This window comes from Rutilus rutilus (genome assembly GCF_951802725.1).
Source record: "Rutilus rutilus genome assembly, chromosome: 24".
Lineage (NCBI taxonomy): Eukaryota > Metazoa > Chordata > Actinopteri > Cypriniformes > Leuciscidae > Rutilus > Rutilus rutilus.
In genome coordinates, this window is record NC_140228.1 from 11,428,874 (window position 1) to 11,456,730 (window position 27,857).

General features: G+C 35.6%; 3 protein-coding genes across 8 annotated transcripts; 1 reads left to right on the forward strand and 2 right to left on the reverse strand.

The window, feature by feature from the left end:
* The first annotated feature begins 1,271 nt into the window (after positions 1-1,271).
* hhla2b.2 (HERV-H LTR-associating 2b, tandem duplicate 2) lies at positions 1,272-5,553 on the forward strand. Of its 2 annotated transcripts, none has more exons than XM_084398711.1 (6): positions 1,272-1,435; positions 2,044-2,349; positions 2,482-2,739; positions 3,076-3,360; positions 3,524-3,621; positions 3,798-5,553. In XM_084398711.1, exons 1-6 carry the CDS (start codon positions 1,390-1,392, stop codon positions 4,200-4,202), a joined length of 1,398 nt encoding a protein of 465 aa, XP_084254837.1. In that variant the 5' UTR covers positions 1,272-1,389; the 3' UTR covers positions 4,203-5,553. The 2 variants fall into 2 exon arrangements, with proteins under 2 accessions (XP_084254837.1, XP_084254838.1); XM_084398712.1 differs by having other exon boundaries at positions 1,290-1,435; positions 3,882-5,547.
* Positions 5,554-6,151: 598 nt separating this feature from the next.
* Positions 6,152-18,955, reverse strand: cip2a (cellular inhibitor of PP2A). Of its 5 annotated transcripts, none has more exons than XM_084398709.1 (22): positions 18,847-18,955; positions 18,491-18,621; positions 17,403-17,550; positions 17,191-17,303; positions 15,936-16,030; positions 13,426-13,522; positions 13,189-13,311; positions 12,885-13,030; positions 12,726-12,801; positions 12,053-12,280; positions 11,200-11,359; positions 10,647-10,788; positions 10,042-10,141; positions 9,843-9,961; positions 8,896-9,085; positions 8,603-8,677; positions 8,413-8,523; positions 7,978-8,174; positions 7,746-7,859; positions 6,889-6,971; positions 6,641-6,759; positions 6,152-6,488 (listed from the first exon to the last, which is right to left on the reverse strand). In XM_084398709.1, exons 2-22 carry the CDS (start codon positions 18,590-18,592, stop codon positions 6,339-6,341), a joined length of 2,688 nt encoding a protein of 895 aa, XP_084254835.1. In that variant the 5' UTR covers positions 18,593-18,621; positions 18,847-18,955; the 3' UTR covers positions 6,152-6,338. The 5 variants fall into 5 exon arrangements, with proteins under 5 accessions (XP_084254835.1, XP_084254832.1, XP_084254833.1 ...); XM_084398706.1 differs by having other exon boundaries at positions 17,191-17,306; XM_084398707.1 differs by having other exon boundaries at positions 17,191-17,306; positions 18,870-18,914.
* Positions 18,956-20,534: 1,579 nt separating this feature from the next.
* LOC311283934 (SH2 domain-containing protein 1B) lies at positions 20,535-27,723 on the reverse strand. The gene is made up of 4 exons (XM_084398713.1): positions 27,340-27,723; positions 21,362-21,425; positions 21,023-21,203; positions 20,535-20,675 (listed from the first exon to the last, which is right to left on the reverse strand). The coding sequence occupies exons 1-4, from the start codon at positions 27,471-27,473 to the stop codon at positions 20,617-20,619; spliced, it is 438 nt and encodes a 145-aa protein (XP_084254839.1). The 5' UTR covers positions 27,474-27,723; the 3' UTR covers positions 20,535-20,616.
* Between the last annotated feature and the right edge of the window lie 134 nt (positions 27,724-27,857).

Sequence of the window (27,857 nt, forward strand, 5' to 3'; positions counted from 1 at the left end):
GTAGCGCTTTGCTGGAACTTATTTTCAAAGAAGTACTGTGTCTTTAAATGGGTAGCTACAATAACGTCTTCAGCTAACGTTAGTCAACTTGATATCTTTTCCATCTAAACTGGTTATATCTCTTAAGCCTTGTAGTGAATGTTTTATGAGGAGTAGGATAATCATATTCATCCGCAGTCGCAGAGCCAAAGCACAACCAAACAATGTTGGCGAGAAGGCCAAAAGTTACAGTGTAACTTAGCTGTAGGCTACCTTAAATATCAACTTTCACTCATTTAAACTTTTATGTGAAATGCTCATATATTTGTAATATTGAAGCAGTCTACCTCTTAACAGCTTTGTCATATTGTAGGCTATTTATCTCCAATAATCAGAGGTGGACAGTAACAAATTGACGTCAATCCGACGTCGGGTTATGACGTCAAACCGACATCGGGTTCTGACGTCAATCAGTTTGACATTGGATTTTGGTTGGAAATGAAAGTCGGGTTGACGACAGAACCCGAATGATGTTGGTTTCTGACGTCAACTCGATTTCCATTTTCAACCACAATACCACGTCTGTCCAACGTTGGAGATTAACGTCAATCTGGGTTGGATTCTGACATCAACCTGATTTTCATTTTCAACGTTGGGTTTGTTCTTCTAAATGCAAATTTTGTCATTGTTTTAGAGCACACTATCTTATAGATAACAGTAAGGCTAACATATTCATACTAAAAGCCAAAAAACTTTAAATAGGGCACTATTTGAGGGAACAGCCGTCCGAAACCATTGTGGACGTTATTGAGTGCGCTAATTCAATCTCACATTCAATCCCACTACTGGAACTGTCTTCTAGAAATAAATTTGATATTGATATGAGGGTAGGTAGGCATAGATTCAGAGGCATAAGGTACTGTAAGTATTAGGCTACATACAACAATGCATAAATAATAAAACAATGCATTGACATTTACTTTTTACTTTTGATACTTAAGTACTTTAAAAAAACCGAGTACTTCTGTACTTTTACTTAAGTACAAATCAGTCTTTACAACCTTTACTTTTATTACTACTATTTGACCAGTAGTATCTGTACTTTGCATTACTAAAATCTGAGCTGCAGAGATGGTTTCAGTCATAAAAATAAGTCATTTAAAATTGTAATTCCTTTAGAATCCAGTAGGAGGCGGCACATCAATAATTATGATTGTGATATTCTATATGTTAGGTTTGGGTTTGGGATTACGGGCAATTGAACAAAGATCAAAGATTTTGCGCTTTGTTTTGTAGGAGGAGTTCTAGTGACTCCCTGTTTGTCAGCAGAGACTGGTTATATTAGTGTGAAATCAAAAGAAAAAACTAGCCGACAGCCTACACGGCACACAAATAGTTTAATATGTGATTATGAAGCTGGTGATCTTGCTGTGGATTCTGCCTGTAACTTTAGGAGGTAAGAAACTAAAATATATAATGACATTTTTTCTCCATGTCTGATATGTATACAGATCAATACAGCCTCAAAAGTGTCTCATCCCACTAACTCAACCTTGTACATTCACATAAGCACCTTTTTAATTAAATGTTTAATTGTAACTTTAATTGTATCAATGTTTATTTAACTTTTTATCATGTAAATGTCACGAACAGAGTGTTTGTTTTTATTGTTTACAGAGATATAAATAATTGTTATTGATCTCAGATGTAATACATCTGCATTTTAGATGAATAGGCAAAAAAAATTCTTATTTATTCTAATGTTATGATAATTCACTAAAAAATACTATTTTAACCACTTTCAGCTGAAAGTAAACACATCAGTAAAGCCTTACTCAGATCTGAACTTTGATACATCAGTAAATGATTACTGACTTACTGGAATCAGATGTTCTATTAAACCCAAAGTCATTTCTCAAAAGCTATTTCAGCTTAATTCTCCATGACCTTATTGAGGTTGTTTTATTCATGATTTACATAAAAGGACTAAGTTACAACACACATGACAGTGGTTGAATACAACTAACTGTATAGTCTTATGACAGTATGTTTGTGTTTTGACAGACATCTACGTCACTTGTCTCTACTCTGCGGAATGTTTGTTACCTTGCACATCCACCAATCTTGACATCATCCACTGGTACAAGGATGATAAACCAGTGCATTCATTCTATTACAATAAAGACCAGTTGAGCCATCAGTCCGAGGACTACAAGGGAAGAACATCCCTGTTACCGGGATCTGAAATCAAAAATGGAAATGTATCACTCTTACTAAAAAACATCAGAGTCCAAGATGAAGGCCGATACAAGTGCTACACTGCCAATGACAAAACAAATGATGAGAAGTTTGTGTCTGTGTCTGTCGAAGGTGAGAGGACGAATTTCTGAAACTCTTCAATAAAAACTTTTTCAAAATGACTTTTTAAAGAAAGTCTAGTCATATGTCATGCTTATTTAGAAAGAGAAAATAAAACTGTTACTATTTTTTTTTTTTTTTAAGCTCCAGTTAAATCAGTGGATATCACTTTAAAAGATGACACCGTCATCTGCAACACCAGTGGAGTTTATCCAAAACCACAAGTCTCATGGTCATCAGAGCCCCCGGCGAACGAGCCATTGAAGAGTTTCCAGCAAACAGAAGAAAAGCTGTTTATGGTGACAAGTGAACTTAAAATGGGTGTCATCAGTAGTACCTACAAATACACCTGCTCCATAACCAGTATGGGCAGGACAAAGACAGCTACTCTGGAAAAGCAAGGTAAATTTAAAGATTCTGGAGTTACAGAATATATAAGATTGGGTGAGTAATAAAGGCAGCGCTATTTTAGTTTCATTTTCCACTACTGTGAATTCCACTGAAGGAAATACGATATACAATACGATAAAACTCTCAATGTGAAAAATGACACTCTCAAAGTCTCAATACTTGAAATGAGTGTCAAGTAAAATTTTGGAGTACACACACAGCATATAGCTTGTTCTATCCATTTTATAGCTCTAAGATATGTGTGAAATTAAGTTGTATATAACTGTCAATTTTGTTGTTAAAAATGCATTTAAAACATTTTATTAAAAAAATGTGTTAAATGTTTAGCTGTTTCAGAGCTCCCAGAGAACGAGTTCATTTTCAGATGTCCAGTCCCTAAGGATGTCCACTACACTCTCATCTTGAATTTTTCCACCACCGTCCTGACATATGACAGCAAAACCTCTATGAAAGAAATCTCTGAACAGTGGAGGGACAAAATTACCTTCAACCCAGAAAATGGAACGGTTAAACTCTCTCATCCTAATAAAGAGCAATTGGGAACATACACATGTGAGAGCATTAGTGCAGACGAGGACAGATACATTATGCAAGCCTCAGTTTCATCAAGAGGTATATCTACATTTCTACTATAGAAAGCTTCAGGTGCTGTTTATGTAAAGCAATAAAACAAACACCAAAAGACATAAATATAAACCAGATAAAAATGTGTTGAACATGGTCATAGCACTTGAGGTATCAGTCAGAGATTTAACCCTCTTTTCTTTCCATACAGGTTCGGAAACTCTCTACATATGTATCGGCATTATAGCAGCCATTATTGTTATTGCCATTGTCATTTTTGCTGTTATAAAGAGAAGGAAATTACTAAAGGTGAGTTATTTTATTTTGTTCTTATACATTTGAAATTTAACAAAAGAATGCAAAAGAGATAGGACCATTATCATATCCACAGTTTTCGTATCATTCAAATAAATCTGCCTTCCTCAGAACTGTGTTTTACCTCAATATGCTAACCTAAAACTGAGCTGCCATGTGTCTTCACACAGAAATGTTCCACAGATAGAACGCTATCAGAAACATCAAATAAAGTGGAAGAGGTGAAGATGACTGAACCATTCGTCTTCACACAGAAATGTTTCACAGATAGAACGCCATTAGAAACATCAAATGAAGAGGAAGAGGTGAAGATGAAGATGACTGAACCATGCGTCTTCACACAGAAATGTTCCACAGATAGAACAACATCACAAACATCAAATGAAGAGGAAGAGATGAAGATGAAGATGACTGAACCATGCGTCTTCACACAGAAATGTTCCACAGATATAACGCCATCACAAACATCAAATGAAGAGGATGAGATGAAGAATTTGAATGGAAGCTTAGAAAATGATGATAAAAAAACAGGAGAAAACAGTGGCCAAAATGGCCGACTTTTGGCTTTGGTTTGAGTCTGAAGCATCATTGAAGCGGTCACTGCCCAGACTCGATAGTCCTTCTAAACTCACTGCCAGTTTACAGACCTTCAAGCTTTGAGGTTTGAGAATGTTTTCTGCATACCGAAGGAATTTTTCTTCTCATTCCCATTTTAAAAATATTTGACATTACAGAAGTGGATGGATCAGATTCTAGTCATTCTGTTCTCGGTTCCGTGACGCGAGCATGAAACCGGTTTCAGCAGATTCCACACTAATCTTCTGAAACTCAGCAGAGGCAGTCCCTCTATAACACGTTAGGAATTGTCGTAAGATATAGTTACTGTGACTGACACAGAATATGCAAACAAGCGAGTTTTATTCTTTGCTTGATTGTTTGAATAGGTGCTAATCTGTGGCCATGGAAACATCATCAACATACCAACGCTACACTGATTATGATATTTAAGCTGTCTATCCACCTGTCGATTAATGAAGACACTAAATAAGGGACTTTATAGGGACACTCGTGGCGCAATTTTTAACCTTGTAAACCAAACTGTTTGGTTACAGTCTACATTGCAGTATTATTTAATTTAATGAAGATCAACTTGGCAATGAAGGTAATGATGTAAATAAATACGTTTCTAAAATTAAAATGTAATTTCCCTCATTCCATAACAGGGCTTGGTAAGTCACTGTAATCTATGTGAAACTCCCGAGTCACATTACGAATCAAGTCATAAAGGAAAACATACCTTTAGCCTGAAACAGAGACACACCTCTAGCTATAAAACAACAAAAACTCTTCATCATACCATTAATGTTACAAATAAATCAGAATTTGGTGACGGAAAAATAATTCTTCTTAAATTTAAAGTCTAGGAAATCGTTTTACAGGAAGCTTTTTATTCCAAATACAGCTTTAATATTTAAGAGAATGGTTCAACCATTCCTTTTTAGTCTGTTTGTGGCTACTGATTTATCAGTTAGCGCATTAAATCTGACAAACTGTGAGAATCTGAGAGAATGTTCACATGAAGGGAGATTAACACATGTCTCTTGAAGAAACTTTCACACTGAGATATGAGAATTATCAGTCAAAGAGCCAATGTGTGGTGTCTAGTGTGCTGGCATAAGGCCACATCTGATTGGCTGACAAACAACTAGTCAAAACTATGAAAGTATGTAACAAATCAGGTTCTGACAAAACAGAAAGTCAAATGCAACACTGAAACTTGAATGTTAAGTGTGAAATAATATTTTTTTATTAATAATGTTTTATTTTCTGAGCTGTATAAACTGTTATTTTTTGTTTTTATACACACTGTAAACAATGATTTTTCAAAGTTGTAAATTAAACAATTTATTGGAGAATATTTTACACAAAAAAAAATCTATTTCAGTCCTTTTCAGAGTTATGCATTAGTATACCTGCTCTTGTTCTGGTTTATTTACACATTATGTTGTTTTCTACAAACTAATTTTCTAAACTAAACTAGTAATTAAAACTTAAACGAATAATTAATAAACAATTTAAATGGAAGAGTGCACTTATGAATTAAATAAACAGAAATAATGTGAAAATTATGGAAAATAATTTTTCCATGCCTAAAGGAAGATTTCATTTTAACAAGGAAGTCATACCTTAAACATGAATGGCCCTAATAAAACCTTATCATTGTGAAACTTCAGAATGATCACTGAACGTTTTCTCTGTTGCACAAGACCATTAACCCACTTTTATAGGAAAATGCCCAGTTGGCCAGAATGCCTCTGATAGACATTCTATGATGATCTGGATAAAACAATAAGGATTTTTTGTTGTTGTTGTTGTTGAAGCATTAACAATTATTCTTGTTAAACGAAAAACAAAAAGGGGAGAAAGGTTTAAATCGTGTCTCTCAAAAACTGTGCTTGTACGGCGCCCTCTGGTGGCCAAGGATTAACATTTTAAACCGCTGAATAATCTCAGTCTGAAATAATTTCAAATTAATTTAATCCAAAGTGAAAGCAGAATAATGTTCTGTCGACAATTCATTCATACATAAAGTATGAAAACATTGAAAAGATTAAAAATGTACAGATTAAAAGTGACAAAACAGATAAAATAAGTTATATTCACTTCATTAAGCCTGTGAAGTATTTCATGAGAATGAGAATGTGTGTGTGTCACAGAGAGAGGTTGGCGGTGACGTCCTTGAGTTTGCCGCTGCTGAGACTGTGTATCATGGCGATCATTTGTGTGTGTTTGCTCAGATCTTCCTCCATCTTCTCCACCTTGGCCTCTAGCTGGGACTTCTGAAGCTCCAGAGAGGAAGCCTACAAAATGAGTGCAACGAGAAAACACACTGGATCATTATGCGGCCTATCTGTCGTTTATATAAAAGGTGTAATATATTTAAAGCTAAATGATGAGTGTTTTGTTTAATAGACGGTATGAATTGAGAGGTTTGAATGAGTGTTGATGGTACCTTGATGCTGCTGTCCTTCCTGGCTTGCTCTGTCTTATTAAGCTCTTTCCTGAGAATGGAAATATTCTCCTCCATCTCATGGATCTGCTCTTCTTGTTTTTTCAGCTCATTCTGAAGACCTAATACAGCACAACAATTAGACACATAATTGTATACTTCACACCAAACACACAAGTGTGTATGACGGAAACAGCAAAAAAGTGCATTAAACCCATTTGACACGAGCTTTTTTTTTTCTTTTTTCTCACCCGTTATATTTCTGTCTTTCTCCAGCACGTCTAATTGTAGGCCCTTTATCTGCTGTTCTTTTTCTGCCATCTCTGCAAGAGTCCTGAGCAGATAGAAGACCAAATATTTGAAAATCATTCAATAATTTTCAAGGTATTAATTTTCTATCAACAGTCAAGTTTTTTAGTTTTATCAAGTTCATTATTATTGTGGGTGTAGTAATAAAGTTTTTTATTTATTTATTGTTATATTAATATATTTACAATACTACTACTCCTACTACTACTCCTACTACTACTACTACTACTACTACTACTAATAATAATAATAATATTTTTGACATATTCAGGGTTGGTAAACTAACAAAACAAAAAAAATATATACAGTGTATTATAATTATATTTATATATAATGTATATATAATAATTATTGTTATTAATAAAATAAATAATTATTGTTTGTTTTGTTATTGTTAAAAATAACAACTATTAATGATAATATTAATATCTAATTCAACGGTGGCATTCCACATAACCCAGCTTCAGTGAAAAATAATAATAATAATAACAATAATATTTATTATTATTATTATTATTTGAGTTGGGTTATGTAATAATCATAATATAATAATTGTACTCATTTAAGCGTGGCATGAAGCATAGTCTAACTTTAATAATAATAACAAATAATAAAACAATAATATTTGATAAAACCTTATATTAATAATATTAATAATAATAGTAGCAATTCTAATAATAAATTAAGATTTGATAAGACAAAGATTATTGTTATTATTATTAGAATTGGGTTATGCTTTATGCCACCCTTGAATGAGTCAAAAATCCCTGACATTCAAACCACCGTTTCAGACACTGACCTCTCCTGTTGGAGTTTTAATCCCTCATTGATCTTTTTCATCCCCTCGGCTTGCTGGGTAAGAGAGATATGGGCAGCCTGCAGTTCCTTCAGCATCCCTTCACCCTTATCATACCTAAAAAAAATGGAAGAGGAGAAAGAAGAGGTTGCTTATCTATAACAAATCACTTGACGGATCTATTCCTGAAGGGCTAAGAAGTTGTCTCGAGTGTGTGAGAGAGAGGGACACTGACCTACTGAGCAGCTGGTTGTATGTGCCCTTCAGCTCCTGATGCTGGTCAGCCACTGCCTGCAAACGCCCGTTGTGTTCCAGGAGCTGCTGGCTGTCCGATTTCAGCCTCTCCACCTCCAACAGCTGATCATTCAACTCCGTCTGCAGATCCTCTTTCCTCCGCTCTGTGTCTTTCAGCAGAGAGGCTAATTTACGTGCCTAGAACGGGGGAAAAGATTGAAAGAAATGAAAACTCTGAAAAGAGGCAAACAGCAATAAACAAGAGGACAAGACAGAAAATAAATGTGCTCATACAGTCGAATATATACATTTTAAATGTGTTAAATAAATGTGCTCATATATGCAACTCAAGAAACATGCATAACTAAAAGTGTGGTGTGGAAAGTGGTTAGGCATTGTAGATAGGAGAAAAAAATGAATAATCGTTTCGTGAAACCTCAGCTTCCGCCTGAGCTCTCTGGCAGCGGTATTGGGCAATAAGTCGATCAGCCTGTGACAGCGCGAGTGCTTTGGCCTCCAAAAGGTCCTGCAGACGGCTCTCTTTACACTACATACACAAAAGTACATATAATTACAAACTTCAGTTAAATATACACAGGAAGATTCTGCATAACTTGGTCACTTACCGCAAGTGCAGAAAGCTTCTGCTCATACACATCAATGACCTCTGACATGTGTACATCTTTGACCTTCTCCTGTAACTACAACACCACAACATGAGAAACAAAATATGAGTTTGATTCAAATGCCATTGACGATGTTTGGTTCATTATTCGAGCATGCCACCCACTTGTTGACACGTTTCTATTATCTATTCGGAAATACATGCGACTAAACCCACGATGGAACATTTGCAGACATCGTGGTCACAGACCTATTAAGTCTTTGCCAGCTGCACACATCAGACACATGCAGTCACCTCTACTCCATTCCGAAGCTTCTTGATGAGGCTGTCGATACTGTGGTGAGCAGAACCAGAGGGTTCGGCATGCATCATGGAAAAACTCTTCCCTGAGAAGGACACATCATCACAAGCAGAACTGCTTCGGATCGACAACTCGCCGTCCCTCTGACGATATGCGTTATTCGCAGCAATACTGTCCCCTAGACTTAAAGAAATGAAAGAAACGTTTTTTTTTCAGGTAGGATGTATTAAATTGATCATAAGTAACAGTATACTATTTAGACAATGTTGCAAAAGTTTCCTATTTAAAAAAAAAAATGCAGTTTTTCATCAGTGAATCCTGAAAAAAATAAATCATGCTTTTTTAAATCAGTATTAGAATGATTTCTGAAGGATCATGTGACACCGAAGACTGGAGTAATGATCCTGAAAATTCAGCTTTGGCATCACAGGAATAAATTACATATTAAAATAGAAAACAGTTATTTTAATTTGTAATAATATTTCACAATTTTACTGTATTAGAGACTTTAGAGGAAAAAATCGTACTCCAGTTTTGAATGGTAGAGTACAATTTGGTTGCTAAACAACAGTCACACATTTTTAGACAAAAACATAGTACTTGAAAGTGCAAAAACTACTACAATGCTAGGGTGTTGTGGGTGGTTACCAAGGTGTGACTTTTAAGGACTTCTGAACGTTTTTAAGCACGTTCCTATGTACATTCAATCATTAAAGGAATAGTTCACTTAAAAATGAAAATTCTGTCATCATTTACTCACCCTCAAGTTGTTTCAAACCTGTATGAATTTCTTTCTTCTGCTGAATACAAAAGAATATATTTTGAAGAATGTCGGTAACCAAACAGTTGACCGTTCAGGTTTGAAACAACAAAAGGTTTGAAATGTTTTGACACCTTAGAGAAGTAGTTCACACTGTGGTGATGTATTCTGTTGACTCACATGACAGAGGGGAAGTCAGGGAGCGGGGCCGCTTCAAAAAGTATGCGAAGCGCTACCTGCACATGCTCTCTGCAGTTCGAGGTCAGAGCTAATGAGAGAGGCGTCACCATGCGCTGATCCTGCATGCAATGGAAAAGATGTCATGTATATGGAAGCGTTATAAATATATCAGAAACTCTGAGGGAGGGCAGTCTCGCACCTGTAAGATCCTGTAGAAAGACGTCTCCATGTCGGGCATCTGCTGCTTGAGGTGGCTCATCAGTTCTAGAGTCTTCAACACCACCTCAGAACACAGCTGACTAGAGATACATACGTTGACAACTTTAAAAAGCCATAATACCAGTGTTTACTATAGTGTGTTTATTGAAAACTTTCACTTTCACTACAAAAAGAATTTACATCTTTTATTCAGCAAGGATGCATTAAATTGATCAAAAGTGACAGTTTCAAATAATTATTCCTGAAAAAAACACCACAATTTCTACAAAACATCAGCACAACTACTTTTTTACCATTGATAATTATTAAAAAAAAAAATGTTTCTTGAGCAGCAAATCAGCATTTTCAAAATGATTTCTGAATGATTGTGTGAACATTTTGCATTGTCATCACATAAAGAAATTACATTTTGAAACATTTTAAATTAAAATAGAAAACAATTTCACAATATCACTGTTCTGATGCAGCCCTGGTAAGAATAGGACATTTCTTTAAAAACTATTACAAAAATTAAAACATTTTGAACAGTAGTGTAAGTGTCAATATTTTCTCAAAAAAGGTATTACTTCCAAAATATATAATTACCTGAGCTGGTAGTTGGAGGTCGTGCAGGTGGACCCAGCCAGGTCCTGACAGTAGGAAAGCAGAAGCTCCACCTGTGACACACACACCTCAGGACTGAGCCGCTGAGACACCAGCATCCTCAGAGAATCATCGCAGCAAACCAGTGAGAGAGTCAAGGATATCTCTACTATTGCACACAGCAGAATCAGACAGATACAATACAAGTACGACTACAAAATTAGTGGTCAATTCATATATATAAGCCAAAATAATAAATTAGCAGATATTTTGAGATTTGATATCAGTGAATAACACTTCCCATATTGTTAGTTCTATGCTGACATTTTTGGTTGTAATTATTTAATTCACTACATATTCTAATTTATTCATAAACTGTCAATACATTTTTATTCAATATCAGTAATGTTCAGCATGTCTCATTACTATATATGCCATCGGCTGTGTAGATATTGACACTGGCCTTCGAAAAGACCATTTTGATTGGCTACTAACACAAACGGATCTGTGATGTGTGTTGAAAGTGTGATTATTTGTGCTGAATAAGAGAGGATATCTAGCAGAAGGTCAACCACACGGCCTGCACGTAGACAGTGTTTCTTTAGCAGCTGGTCTCCTTCAGCGGAGTCTGGAGACTGCAGCAAAACCAAAACTTCCTGTAGGAGGAGCTCCACAAACGACTGAGCTGAGCTGCACATAGACGAATCAGTCGCCTCCTGGATGAACACAAGCAAAAATGAATGGAATAATAAGGTGGAAAGTCTCTAACATGATAACACATCCCAACTATTTGAATTGTGCATGGAATCCTAATTTATTACAGAAAAATATAAAAATGATCAGAAAAAATTAAATTCATATACAACAAATAATTTAATAAAATATTTAAATTCTATTAAGTGAATATCTTAAATTAAATTAAATTAAATCTATTAAAATTCTTTGTATTAGGGATGCACAATTTTTTTAATTTATCAGTATTGGTCAAAATTGGATATTTAATTGTGCATCATACATTAAACGCTCATTAAGTTCATCTTTAAAAACACTAACAATTTAATAACACTAAAAAACTAATCTTAAAATGAACATCTATTGTTCATCCAATACATTATAATGTTGTGATGTCTAAATTCATTTTAGGCATTTAAAATGACTGGTTTTAGTTTTTAATGTTGTTTTTTAATTAGACATAATTTTTTAATATCCATTTATCTAACATCAGTTCTTGGCCAAAATATGAAAATGAATGAATCATTTATAATTATGGACAGAAGTGTGATGTCAGCGCATCCCTACTTTGTACACAAAACATCCAAGGGAGTTCTCTTCTCACATTGAGATTATTTTACTTGGGCGTTGGGAAAGCATTGTGCAAATAAACTGAATTGAAAGAAACACCAGCATACTTCAAAAAGCTCAGTCAGCAGGGACAGAGCCTGCATGTAGCACTGTTCTGGACCATCCAGAGGTGAAGTGACCCAGTGGACGAGTGCTAAACTTGGTTCGGACCCTCGAGCCTGGACACCTTTTCTAGTACCAGGCTGTATTCGAGGGGCTGGAGGTCGGAGCACCGTCTCGCAGACGAGCTTACGCAGGACAGGGACTGAGCACAGAGAAACCAGCAACTCCATAACCTGCACAGACAAGAACTTATGACTATCTGCACCAGTTTGGACTAATTGGTCTCTCATCATTAACCCCTTACACATACAGTCTTTATTGGTCAATTAAGTTCCCCTAAATTAGTCATGTGTGGCAATGGCAGTTGTGCATTACCAGTAAATTAACACTATGTGAACTATATTTGAACTATGTGTGAACAAAGAATAAGGTTACTGGTATGAGTGTGTAGAATGGCAGGATGTACTGACGCAAGAAGTTTTCTTTGGGCCAATCATAAAGCTCTGTCTGAGACATCACTGAGTTTACTGGTATTTTGGTATTGATTTGTAAATGGGATCTTACGGGGTTATAAACTCCACCCTCTCCATAGACCTTTAGATCTACAAGCTAATGTTTGATGACTGAAAATTTGATATACATTTTGCATAACAAAAAAAACAACACCACGTATTTCACCTTTGATGCAGTATCAGGATCTTTGCTGTGTAAGAGCCCGAGAACCTCGGACAGACAGACCGATAGGTGTTTATACCTAACGTGAGAAAAAAACATGTTCAGACACTCCTCCTAGAAAGCCATTTAAAACAGTGCCATCAAACTCCAATAAGCACATACTTGGTCAGGTAATCAGCTATTTTGGGGTTTTTCAGGAGATCCACTAACAAATCCACAGCATAATTCCTGGTTAATGTGCCATCTCCGTTGACAGTGATATTAAAGATTAGCTGAAAGGTCTGATGAATGTTCTTTGCATTGAACAGCTGCAAAAGAAAAAAAAACATCAAAGTAATACAACCTCGATACCACACATGGAAACAAGTATAGGTCTGTTTCCATCCACAAGATAAGATGACGAAAAAGAGCGAGCTAACCAACAACACCTCTCCGTGTCTCGAACAGTTGAGTATTTTTGACCTACCTTCTGCCCAACCTCTTCATTAAGAGTCAAACTTGATAAAATGGAAAGCGCAAAGACGACCACAGTCAGACAGTTATGACCCAGGAAATGAATCAAGGCTCTGTAGAAAGCCTTCACATTACTCTGCACACAAAAAAAGAAAAGTAGGCATAATATTTATCAGCAGGTTAGTTCACTAACAAAAATGATAAAAGTTCATATTGAGAGTTTATATGGAGAGCTAATGCCGATTCTCACCTGAGATTTGATGTGTGACTGCACTGAGATGTCATGTCGACAGAGGTTGGCCATCAGGCCCAGGCATGCCTTTACAGTGTCATCATTACTTGACTGGCTAAAGACAACCATAAAGCATTACATTTTAATACAATAAAATCGTTCTGAAGCATTTCAGTATCTCTTTTTTATTTATTTTTTATAAATGCATACTTAAAAACAAGTAAAAAGGAACAATTACTGTTCGTCTTAGTATACTTGCTCTAATCTAGGGTCACGGGTGTCAACTACACAATTCTGTGAAATTTTGCATGTGTAAGCATTTCTGTGCAATCGTTTATTGCATCTTGCACTATAAAAAGAGTGCTGCTAGAAAGACAGGCCCCCATGATTGAACTACGCTTCAGTTCATTTTTGTGGTTTTCCACTACACACGCCTGTTTCCTCTAAACACGAAACCATAAAGCGTTTCATAGACAAGAATAGTGACCACTTGTCAATATCATGATTTTATTTGTGGCCCTTATTGACAGCACGTCCCTCAAACATGAATGATTTTATGTTTGATTTTTATCATTTGTAACCTGAAAAATGCTCTGACCCTAATACTCTGAAAGCTCTAAAACTCTAAAAATGCCTCTTGTGCTATAAAATGCATTTGCTGCTTTTGTCTAGAATTGTCTATTTCACTAGCCTGGGAAGCCAGACCTACATCAAGATGTTAGGTCTGGCAACTCACCACAGACATGGCTCAATCCGAGGGGCGGGATAAACGGCTGTCCTTCAAATTCCCTCTGCATGCAATAGGGCAGCGCTTCAACCAACCAGAGCGTTTTCCCAACAGCGGAGCTAGTTGATAGATTCAACTTTTGCCATATCTGGCCAGCAAAACTACGAACACATCTTCCTTCTTTTAAGAATGACTTAAGTGCCGTTCTATGCTGTTTTCTCAAAGAAAAACTTAACTCCAAGTCGTCCAGAGTCGCGGCCAAAGCCGATTCGAAAGACTGTTCTCCAGCAGCAGCAGCAGCAGCAGCCATTCTTTGTTTTCAAGTGGCAGGTAACCGTCGCAACTCTGTCGTCATTATGTTAAAGGAGAACTCCGGTCAATTTTAACATTGAGCTAATTTTTTTGTAAATTTGGAGTGCTGTCAATACAGAGAGCAACGACAAAAATCGGTGTTGCCTACACCATGTTATCCCCTTTTTAAAATTTGCACCCTGTTGACTTCAATGGAGTCAACTTAAAGGAGAACTTGGTAACTTTTTTAACGTAATAAAACTGTCTAGAAATCATTTGGATGGTTAAACAACCTGTTCTGGTGATATTGGTGACTTTCCCCGCTCCCCCCAGCGTTCCCAGGTGGAAAACCAACCTTGCAACTTGGGGACTACCGTCCCGGCAAGATAGAAATTGGAAGTCTCGTGAGAAGCGAGAACAAGAACGAGAACGAGCGCGAAACACAAATTGCTTTATGGCAATTCGACATAAACAAACACGCATGTATGATGTATTACCAGATTACCCACCTCGGTAGACATAGCTCCACGCGATACAGTTGGCTTGCTCCGATCAAAACAAACGCACATGAGCAGCGGTAGAGAGGGGGAGGAGGCCGCCGCAAGTGAGTGTTTTACGACCGTGTTGTGAAATATACACCCTCCCACAGCTGTAGGGGGATCTCGTGGGGAAAACATGCGACAACAAAAGGGAAAATCAACGAAGAAGTGACTAGAGTTCGCTAGAGTTACTGAGTTCTCCTTTAAGCCTCTTAACATCCTTGATGTGTCATTACAAGTGCACAGCTAATGTGAGTGATTCCTTCAGAGTGATCACGGGTGAATCTGACTGCAGTAGATGTGAAAGATATTAATAGAAATTATGTTATTTCAGCCAGCGCACATACCTGTATTTTCTTCCTGTTTTTGGTCGAAGTCCATAGTAATCGATTGTCGAGTTCACGCGCGTGATCATAGGTAACTAAACCTATGCGTGTGAACTCGACAATCGATTACTATGGACTTCGACCGAAAACAGGATGTAAATACAGGTATGTGCGCTGGCTGAAATAACATCATTTCTAATAATATCTTTCACATCTATTTTAAAAAGAGGATAACACGGTGTAGGCAACACCGATTTTTGTCATTGTTCTCTGTATTGACAGCACTCCAAATTTACAGAAAAATGAGCTCAATGTTAAAATTGACCGGAGTTCTCCTTTAAGCCCGCCCCGCCTACTCTATACACGACGTGATTGGCCTGACCCAATTTAGGTTTTTGCAGCTCGAAAGTCAATGGAGAGTTGCTAGACTGCCCTGGCTGCAAAATACATTTTCCTGCCGCTAGGGTGCGTCTAGATTTCTGTGCTACTATTTCACCACTGGTTTTATTAACCCCAAACTTTTGAACAGTAGTGTAGTTATATACACCATCGGTACATTTATAAACATGAAGCTCTGCTAAAAAGTGGTTTACATCACACAAACATCAACACACAAAGCGGAAAAGTGAATGTTGTGGTTCTTACACGTGTTGCATTAGAAAGCTGATGAGTTCATGGATGTGGGAGACACAATGCAGAGTCCTCACGTTGTAGGTCAGTCGCTGCAGCACATTAAGGCACTGTGGAGACCATCAGAGACATTATTCACATGACCAAATAAAATAATCTCCAGGGTAAACGGTTTGTTTTTTTAACCCAGTCCATTTGGATAACTTCAACCCCCTTGAAAAACATCTGTGCAATCAAATGGCATTTGATAAAGTAATTCATACACTGTTCAAAAGTTTGGGTTTTTGCTGAAAGAAATTAATAGTTTTATTCAGCAAGGATGCATTAAATGGATCAAAAGTGACAGTAATGACATTTACATTGTTACAAAAGATTTCTTTTGAACTTTCTATTCATCCAATAATCTAAATAAAATAATGATTTTGATATATAATAATGATAAGAAATATTTCTAGCATATGTGAGCTTGGATCACAAAACCACTCACAAGTCGCACGGGTATATTTGTGGCAATAGCCAACAATACATTGTATGGGTCAAAAGTATTGATTTTTCTTTTATGCCAAAAGTCATTAGGATTTTAAGTAAAGATCATGTTCCATGAAGATATTTAGTACATTTCCTACTGTAAATATATAAAACATTTATTTTTGTGGGTGAATGCAGCACAATCGTGAACATAAATGAACAACTTTAAAGGCGATTTTCTCATTGCTTAGATTTTTTTGCACCCTCAGATTCCAGATTTTCAAATAGTTGTATCTCTGCCAAATATTGTCATATCCTAACAAACAATACATCAATGGAAAGCTTATTTATTCTTTCAGATGATGTATAAATCTCAATTTAAAAAAAAATTGACCGGGTTTATGGTCCAGGGTCACATATTAGAATGATTTCTGAAGGATCATGTGACACTGAAGACTGGAAAATTTAGCCATAAGAGGAATAAATGAAAACTGCTATTTTAAATTATAATAAAATTTATAACAACATATTACTGTTTTACTGTATTTTTGATCAAACAGAATGCAGCCAAGAGACTTCTTTTGAAAACATTTTAAAAAATCTGTCCAAAAACTTTGAAATGGTAGTGCAAGTCAGATTAAATATGAATAAAAAAACTGGTCTTGGCTTGTTGGTAACATGGACAATTAGGTAATCTTAAGTCAAGACCTCATGTCCATGTTACCAACAAACCGAGACCAGTATTGTGTTTTGACGCTTATAAGTTGCAGACTTCATCCTAAAAAAACTGGAGGACTCTCACCTGCAGCACAAGAGGCTCTTCTGGTGTGGTTCTGTTGCAGTGGATTATGGCTGCCAGAGTGCCGGTGAAGTTGTAGCTGCTGTGAAGAGCCTCTTTGGCCTCGCCATCAGAAGCTGCTGGGCCATTAAGAAAAGCACATGCATGGGTAAACAGTTGGGGATGTGTTTGTGACTAATATACTGGCTGAATAACTATGTTAAAGAGTTTAGTACCAAACTGTGCCAGCAGGGATATAATGGTCCCTGTCAGTGTGTGATTGGTGTTGGGGTCTCCAGCTACTTCCATGAGTCCATTCAGACACTCGCCGGGCAGCACCTGACCTGAGAACAGCACTCCACCACATTTCAGCCCACAAACTTCCTGCAGAATTGAAAAAAGTGTATTAGATATTTTACAGTAAAGTAAATTATATTTAAAATTAAACCGTTTTGTCACTTCTGCCCACACTGAGTTTGCGTGCTTGACGACTGAACTTCTTCCTTTTCCAATCATTTGTTATTACAGAATAGAGACTGCATTCACACAGAACAATTTAGAGAAAATCAAACTGTTTTCAAACGGTGGCCATTTGAAAAAATAAATAATATAAATATGATTAAAATAAATAAAAATAATATATATTCTGATTTAAGTATAAAATATATATTAATGGTTTAACATCCAACAGGAGTAACTGTCGACGCAATAAGCTTTCTGAAAAGGATGTCTAGGTACTAACCCGGAATGTATTCAAAATACCTAAGATATAAACAGTGCATCTAAGAGTACAGTACTATAGCAACTATAAAATAAGATAAATAATACAGTAAGTACATTAAAGTACAAGAGAAATTAAATATATATAATACATACATATTTATAATATTCTTTTTTTTTAAACAAGTCTTTATACATGAAAATATATATAATTTCTTGTTAAATTTAAGGATGGGGGTCTCTCTTATGATAATATTTCGGAGCCTGTGGCATCTATAAGATTAAATACACTTTTTTAGAGCATAACTAGAAGAAAATTATATTAACTATATAATAATTTATGTCCGTCCAAGCATTAAAGGTGAAGAATGACAGCCTCAGTCACCATTCACTCTCATTGTATGGATGGACATGATGAATGAAAAGAATGTTGACTGAGACTGTCATTCTCTAACAACTCCTTTTGTACTTCACAGTATTAACAAGTCATACGACTGTGGAACAAAGTGTGGGTGACAAAAATATGACAGAATTGGATAGATCACATAAATAAAACGGATTGTTTTGAATTAAAGTTACACCATAGAAAAATGTTCCCACTCACTTCAATGTGTTTCTGCAGCTGTGATGCATTTAAAGCGCTTTTGGTATTCCTGTACTGTCGGATGGCCAACAGAAGAGACTTCAAACAGGTCGATACATCCATCTTTACCTATAAGGACGGTCAATGGCTGCCTTGAAAAAAGAAGAAAAAAATTCTAATAATTATCTAAATTGTTTCTATGTAACGTTAGGTTTTGTAAACATACAGTGGGCTATGCTAGTTGATAATAGACGATGTTACTGAGATTAAATAACGGATATGTCTTAATCTCTCCCATACAATGCTTTCATCAAGCATTGAGGTTTGTTATATTTTAAAATTAGATTTTCTAGTATTTTATTTTAGGTAGTATTTACTCAAAAGTGTATAATAAGTTCACCACAGCACTGTCCGATGCTACAACAGCAACTTCCTCCCGCTAACACTTCGAATCGCGAGAAGAGTCCATTATCCGATAGGGGTAGGGGAGTTGCTGGGGAAATTTACAAATGTCTAAATATTTATGTTTAAGATATAGGGTGAAACATTTCACCAAGCAGCACATACATAAATTAATGAACTATTGGATGTTTTCTCTTAATTTTTATATTAATCTCTTTTTTAAAATGTTCTTAGAAAAGCTTACAACCCCCCAATCTAGAAACAATGGTAAAGAGCCAGAATTCTACGTCGCACTGACGTAGCCACGTTCATTTACCCGTGTACGTCAGAAGCATTGGTTCCTGTTCTCTTCATTTTAGGACATATTATTTAGATATAGAATTTACAGAGGTTGGACAATGAAATTTTAACACCTGGTTTTAGACCACAATAATGTATTAGTATGATATAAGGTCTCCTTTTGCCGCCAATACACCATCAATTCGTCTTAGGAATGACAAGTCCTTCACAGTGGCCAGAGGGATTTTGAGCCATTCATCACCCAGAACAGTGGGCACTGGAGATGGACATTTCTTTTCTTACATTTCTTACTTGCTCCTCCAAAATACCCCATCTTGGCTTAAAAATGATCCATGGCCCAAGATTTGCACTGTTAGCAGCACCAATGAAACCAACATTTGTCATTGACATGAGAGAGTGACCAAAGGTTTGGCTATCTATAGCAATAGAATCTTCTATAGGAAACAGAGTCGAATATGCAGTGAGTTGGGCAGCTGTGGTTTTATGTATTTTGAATACATTCCGGGTTAGTACCTAGACATCCTTTTCAGAAAGCTTATTGCGTCGACAGTTACTCCTGTTGGATGTTAAACCATTAATATAAATCCTCCATTATTAGCCTATGCCCTATCTAATAAATCTAATTAATAACCTTTAGTAATCTGTTACCAGTTGCATAAACTACTTTCACTTGTCAGACCGTAAGTTAGTCATCAATTTATTTCTTTAATTTTGGTCGTGAACTTAAGTTAGTTAAAAATACATAAAAATGTAATCAGTTAAAATCTAAAAAAAGTAAAGAGTCTGGTTGGTCAGACTAGTTTTTAAGATGCAGTCTTAACATGGCTGGGCTTATGCAACTGGCCTCTGCTCTTTTTAAAGAAAATAAAATCTTTTGTCATTTAGCCTATAAGAAATGAAGCACTTGGAGAAATATGGCAAACAAGTTGATTTTTTTAAACTGATTTATTAAAAGACACCAACCAAACTTAAATTCAGGCAGTGACATCAGTTCTGTCTTTGACCATATGGAACAATGCATAGGAAACTGTTCTTATGTGGGCACATTTAAGTGGTAAAGTAAATGGAAAATATTTACATGTAAAAACCTCAAGACAGCACATTCATTAGGAACAAAATATTTACACTGCATACCTTATAGACTCTGTTTGACACAAATAGATTCTACAAATATAGAATTGCCAAAGTGTTGTGAAATAAATAAACAATATTTAGCACTATTTCTAGGTTTTGAAACACTGACTATGTGAAATCCTTTGTGTATTAAATCATTTATCATTAGAGCAAAACGTAACAAATATTAAGAAAACCAAACCAAACTTTAAACTCAAATCTATAGAAAGAAAATGTATAATGACTACAAAATCCACAACTTTACAGCATTGAAATACACATCCTCGATTTTTGTCCTTCGTGTTGGCTGATCCCGTTATCCAGGGCGAACATCACATTGTGACTAAATCATCTGGCAGAACAACAACATAGTCCCCTGAGCAATCAACATCTGAGAGAGAGAAAAGGTTCACAGTTAGTTAGGGTAAGGGAACAGCTTTGGTTCTAATTCAAAGATGACTCCTGCTAAAATATGTTATTGTAAATGTCTAATGATGTTTTGTCATTGTAATGACCAGTGTTGGAGAAAGCCACTTTTAAAAGTAACTTGCGTTACTCATTTGAAAAAGTTATTTTGCTGTAAATTAAACAATAATGCATTACTTTACTAGTTACTTGAAAAAGTAATCTGATTACATAACTCATGTTACTTGTAATGCGTTACCGCCAACACTTGTAATGGCATTGGTAATGTCTCATGATTGTTAAATCTCTTATATTATAACAGTTGACACTCACTTTCATAATCGTTTTGCTCATCAGGCACTAGTGGTTCTGGACATTGCAAAGGCTGTTCTAGCAGTGTTTTTCTTTTCAGCGAACGGTATAAGTGTGTTGCAAGTCCTTGATTCTTTTGCTTGTAATGACGAATAAGATCCTTCATCGTCTTGAAGAACTTCTCCTCTACACCTGAGCTAGCCTGAAACAAATAGTGTTGAGACATTTGAATGACTTGTAAATTAAATTATTGACATATTTATTTATTTCATTTAATGCTAAATCTGTTGTGCGATCAGTTTAGATCTACTGTTATGCCGAAGTTATCCACCAAAGAGATATTATTTTAGTGTGTCCTACCTGTAGAGTGTAGGATCCGGAGTGGGTTTGAAGGATCCTATAAGTATAGACCACTTTTTGTTTACTGTAAAAATGCATAAAAAAATAAAGTAAGTAATTAAAGTCACCATAAAATCAAAATTGACTTTTTTTTTTTCATTTATCCATGCACATTATTATTATTTTTTTCATCTTTTAATCAAAATACCCATCCCCCACCCCCGACATCACTTCTCTTCTCTCGGGGTGTATTCCAGAAAGCACGGTTAACTTGCGGTCACGTACAGTTGTAATTGAAATTATTCAACTCCCATTGTAAATCAGGTTTATTAGCTAAATTTGCTGACTTTTAGCTGTTTGCAATGAACAAATCAAACAAAAGTAATTGAAATAGCTCAATTGTGGTAGTTAGTGGTTGAATAATCTCTATTACAGTTGTATACCCTGAACCCTCGGTTGATTAAACCAAACCTTGCTTACTTGCAGGCTCCAAAACCGTGGCCTGGTGTAAGAATTGTGTAAGAATTTATACTATGACCTTGACTGTATGAAAACACTGAAAATATTATTGGTTAGCTTTTTTTTAATTTCTCCTTTTTACAGCTTTTTAGATGAAAAGACAACAGTTATAGTAACTGACATCATTTCTTGCGTAGTTGTGTATATTCTTGACAGACACTTTCTTAGTACAATTACCTTCAGGAAGTGTCATGCTCTGTTTGGGTAGGTAGAGTCACTGACAAGCGTTTCCGTTCTATCTTCATTAAGTTATGAGTTTTTAAACTGTTAAGAGTTTTAAGTTTAACTGTTAAAACTGTACTGCTAGTAGCTGTTAAAAATATCATATACATTGCATTCTGTACACTGCCATATATAAATGATCACTGAATCAATAAATAAGCAGACGGCTAAGATGTTGCCAAAATGTAAGGCTACTTTACCATCAATAACCAATAACAGTAACACATTTAGATTATATCTGATTTCCATTACATTCTGCTGTGTTATCAACATGTATTCACCATTCATAGACTACAGAGAAATTAGCCTATGCTTGGAGCTAATTTCAGTCTTATCATATACTGTCGCCTAAAACATTCAGAAGAACACACTGAAAAAATAAGAAGCAAGATAGCGCAAGATGTGCAACAGAATGGAACAGAATGCAAGGGACTTCAGACACATTTTTCTAACTTGACAGCATATTAAATATGTGTCATTCATTGCATTTAATGTGACCCACCTAAACAAACAATTAAACAATAGTGCAAGCAGAATGCAAGAAAGCACTCTTTGGGACCGGCCAGTGACAAAGTTAGGTATTCTGGGGCCCCTGACTACATTATATTGCTCTGGGCCCCTTCATTTTTTACAGATAAAATGTAGACATTTAGAAGTCATTCCTAGTTTTAACATCACAAGATACAGCCCTCTGAAAGCCCCAAAATGTGCAGTACTAGTACTTTAAGATTACAATTTCAAGTATTTGAGCAGTGTATATATTTTCCAGTGCAACGTCTCTGCTGTGAATAACTAGGCCTGGTGCAATAATCAATATATCGACTTATCACACAATATATGTACATGACTTCAATCATTTTTGGTGACGCAATATATCTACATTATAATGAATGTCACCAACATTTTGCCTATCGTGCTGTCATCTTGTCTGTTCTCCATGTCAGAGGCAAAAGCGGGGCTCGGGCAGTTCCTTCATGATGGATAGTTTTATTCATACACGTAAATAGTTTTTGCAGCAGATAAGGCCTGTTGAGGCATCTGTGCATTTGTTCATACGGACATCTGACTGCTAAGCAGGGTTTGTGTTTTCAGCAATTTAAAGCACCTTTACTTTACAGAGAAAAGAAAGCCAGGGAAAAAATCTGTAAATGGAACATTTCAATAAGTGCCTTTTGTGCTTTTGCAAGCGCATTTTCTTTTATTTATTTTTTTGCAAATGTTTATTTACTATTTATTCAAGTTTTTTTATTTAGGATATTATTATTTTTTACACTTTATTTCCATGATCTAAAGAATGATTGTTGTCATTTGAAAGTGTGTAGGCCTACTTGCATTATTATGCTGTTATATTATGATTTATATTCAGTGGCATAAAATGGTCTTAAAGGGATAGTTCACTTTGAAATTAAATTTTGGTATGTTTTAGCTTACCTGAAGGGCATCCAAGATGTAGGTGTCTTTTTTTCCGCAGTAGTTTCAATTTTGATATTTTTAGGTCAAACCGTTCTTGTCTGTCAGTCATATAATGCAGGTCTATGGTCACTGTCTCAAAGAGCATGCACAAGTCCAAATTAAAACAATTCCCCATCGTCCAAATGAAACAATTCCCCATCGTAAGTACACTTTGATGGCCTAAGACACGAAACGAGCGGTTTGTGTGAGAAAACGAACCGTATTTATATAGTTTTTGCCTCTTGAACAAAGCCGCGTCCAACTGATCTGACGGCGCGGGCGGGTATAGATATATACACTGATGTCGCCTTGGCTAATGAACTGCAATAGCGAAGGCGACATCTAGTGCTAGTGTTTCTATACCCGCACGCGGGCGGATATAGATATAGAAACACTAGATGTCGCCTTCACTATTGCAGTCGCCGCGGCAGGAAGTATCGCGTGATATCAGGTCTCGCGATGTAAACAATTGCTTTATGGCCAAAAGAAATCTGCTCAAATACTGTCATTATTGCGCTCCCTCACGCTGTCCGAACCCGAATGAAGAAGACGTTTTAAAGAATGTCCCATCTGCTTTGATGTCGTTGATCTACTAGCCTCTGGTGTCTGAGAATCACCAACGAGTTTTTACAACAGTGTTGTCAAATATCTATTCCGAAGCTGTGGGGGGAGCTCTAGAGAGAAACCTGCGAGCAAAAAGCGAGAATACAGCGAAGAAATCCCGAAGCTACTGAGTGCTGCTTTAACATCTGACATGCTGTAGTATAAATTACTTAGATAATCTAAGTAAAGCACATACTATAAATGACTGGTATAATTCAATATTATTGTTCGAGTGAAATGTAATGCAAAGGAAATTTCAACTAAATCGATATTAATCAACCTTTTATTAGCCAAGTTAAAATTACTTATTTTCTGTGTTACTTTCACTTAACTAGGTTAAGTAAAGTTTACTTAATTCCATATTCCAAGTAAATATAACTTAAAGATTTCTAATTAAAGCTACTGATGAATATGTTTAGGTTTTTACTTGGCAAATCTTTGTAAATTTACTAGCATTTTCTGAGTGAAAAAAGTTGCCTAGCTTTTTTCAAGTAAATCCTACTCCAAATTGTTTTCAGTGTAGCAATCGTGACAGGCCTATGATCTACAAATACCGCTTCCCTTTTACCGCTTAATTATTTCTAGAGTTAAGAGTTGCTCATTTCCCCTTTTGTAAATGTGCATTTGTTGAATGTTACAAAGCTTAGCTGGGAAGTCGAGCAAAATTTTGAGGAATAAATATCTAATTATAAAGGCCTATTGTGTTTGTGTCTTTCCAGTTAGACAACTTCCCACAATGATATACATTTTTACTTCATTTATGAAACGAATGTTTTTAAAAATCTGGGTATCATTTTTATTAAGGGGGGGTTTAAAAAAATACTTAAAAAAAAACATTTCATAAACTGTGAATATTCTAAACAGTATTGTAAATATGTATAAATGTAAAATGTAAATCCCTTTAGAGGATATGAGAAACTGTCATTTTGGTCTATCTCTATCTTTGATCTGACATTTTGGTCTATCTGGGCCTAGGGTCTATTTTGGGTCTGTGAAGTGGCCTTTAACGATGAAATATGAAAAATATCAAACTGCCATTTTAATTTTGAGTTGACATTCCACAAAACATCAGTGTCAACATTTTGCAGGCATTCTCATTACCCTAAATGACAAAAAGCCACAAAATGATTTCCGTTAATAGTATTTCCTAAAAGTTTAATGCGTCAACTGGACCAATTTAAAAATAATACTGTGGTGAAAATACGCTTCTAAGAAAGAAAGTATTACAAATACTTGTATACAAATTACACAATGATTCACTGCTTAATTATTCATACATATTCTGGTTATAAGAGATATAGATTTAAACATATTTATAACAAAATATACTCCAATTTACCAAAATATTCCAATATATTCATACATGTACCCTTAGTTTTGAAAGTAAAAACATTTCCACTTTGAATTTATTTAGAGATAATCAGTTTAATATTCCTAATACAACTTAACCATTTGCTTTGATTTTCAAAGCGTTTTTCACAATCCAAATCATTTCAAAGCTGATCTGTTATCAGAGGTAACTGTCTAAGTTATGCATTTCAGAAATGTAGCCTACATATACAAAATCACAGTTAGCGAAAAAGGTATTCATTTAAACAATGTAATAATTTAACGCAGAAACAATGAGCTCACTGATTTTCTCCTTATTTTATAAAAAATATATATGAATTTATATTATCACTCACTTCGGCTAAAACAACACGTTTTTCAACTGCATCAGATATTACAACTTTCAAAAAGGTAATATCAAAGTCAGCCTTCATTCTAAAAGACTGCTTTCCATATTTGACCAACTTTGAAAAAACTTTATTGAGTGAAGTTTGTTGTTTTTCTTTGTTTTGTTGTTTTTTTAAATAATTTTAGCTAATCACGCTTATATTTTCTATTATATCAACTCTGTTCCAAAATTGGCGAGTGTCTGAAGAAAATGTCTGGGATTTATATTATTTCCATAATAGGTCTTAGTCAGCAACACAGCTATTACATTTGTGTGACATCCAAAATGTAGTTATTTTTGTCAACATTATTAGCTGTCATTGCTGATGTGTCAAATTTGATGGTGGTGACAACTCAACTGATAAATCAGAAAATCAGCTTGAACCATCCTGCAGTCTCAATTCATTCATTCAAATAAATGCAAGACGTTATTTTTGTATCTGATGATGGTAGAGGGAAATGGAAAAATCAGGAGATTATACCCAAAAGAATAGGCCTACATTATCCCAAACTTTTCCTTGATAAAGCTGGGAGCGCGGGGCACAACGTAACACGGGGCTAGTTGTAACACACTTGTATCCACACATGCTACCATGACGAAACTTGGTGTATTTACTAGTTGCCATATCAACACTATATAGAGAAAAAATTGCGCCAAAATTATAACTTTTTTTGGAAGATATCCATAGACATTTCTTAAACCATAGCAAAAGTAAATTTCTTACTTAAGTTAATTTTTCATCTCTATTTTTTGTGTTTATTAAAAATTAGACAAATCTGATATTATTTCAATCTCCAATATGTTATTTAACAGTTGAGATGGTTCTTTAATACTTCGCTAACCAGGTTTAAATCCCAGTTGTGCAGGCGGGGCATGTTGTCACACTGCGTTACAATGTGCCCCTATTAGAAATATGCTATTATATTCTATACTTTTATTAATTCTATTGCGAAAACATGAGAAAAAGGTGAATAGAGACTGAGAGTCAATGTTCAGAAATGACTTATTATTTATTTGTTTTGAACTATGTTGTATAGCTGTGTTTTCCTGTGTTCGTAGTCAAAATTCAAACATTTATTTATATTTAATTATTAAAAAATGCCATTATTTTATATGAAAAAGTTAATAATTGTATTTTATTGAGAAAATATTTTAGTTTGTCTTGTATATTTTTCTATTAGATCAGATAACATTTTAAGCTGTCATATGGTCATGTTACAATGTGCCCCTCACATGTTACAATGTACCCCACCTATGGGGCATGTTGTCACTTCCATTCTTTTGGGGTATATCAAGAAAAAAGTATACTGTATTAATAAAACAAAACCACATAATTGTACTAGACATGTGTGAAATTAATGTGGGGAAAAATAAATACTCTGAACCATAAGTAGATTTACACAAACTGAGAAAGTCAAAAAGCGTTACTTTGTGCCCCAATTGTCAGTCAGTTCCTAAAAAATAGTGAATAAGAAACAGTACTTACTATACACAGAGGCAGAGAGCTCCCTGAATGGTCTCACTGTCACGAATGAGGTAAGTTCCGTCCTTTCCTTTCTTGCCAAGCAGCTCCTCACATCTCTGTTTGCTTATCGGACCATGATACGCTGGATGGTCCATGTTTCACATCGCACACATGAGGAGCGTGCTGCCAATTCAAGTCACTGCTGTTTGCTCAAAATACGTCTTCTTCCGCAAGTCCACAGGCAGTTTAGTGAACCGAATCTAAAGGAAAATTCCTTGATGCCCACACTCAGAAATGATGAGACACTTTAAGGCAGTCTGACTGTGAGCATCTTTCCGTCTGTGACGGTATAACCTAATGCAGACCCGAGCCAACTAATGTCACACCGGAAGTCGGTTAGCGCTCGCGTGTGTGTGTGTGTGTGTGTGTGTTTGTGTGTGTGAGAAAGCTTAGTAGGCTAGTGGTCAAAGCCAAGGAAGTGTCAAAAGTAACAAGATCGATCACGACTGAAGCATTGTAAATTCCTCTTTTAATTTAAC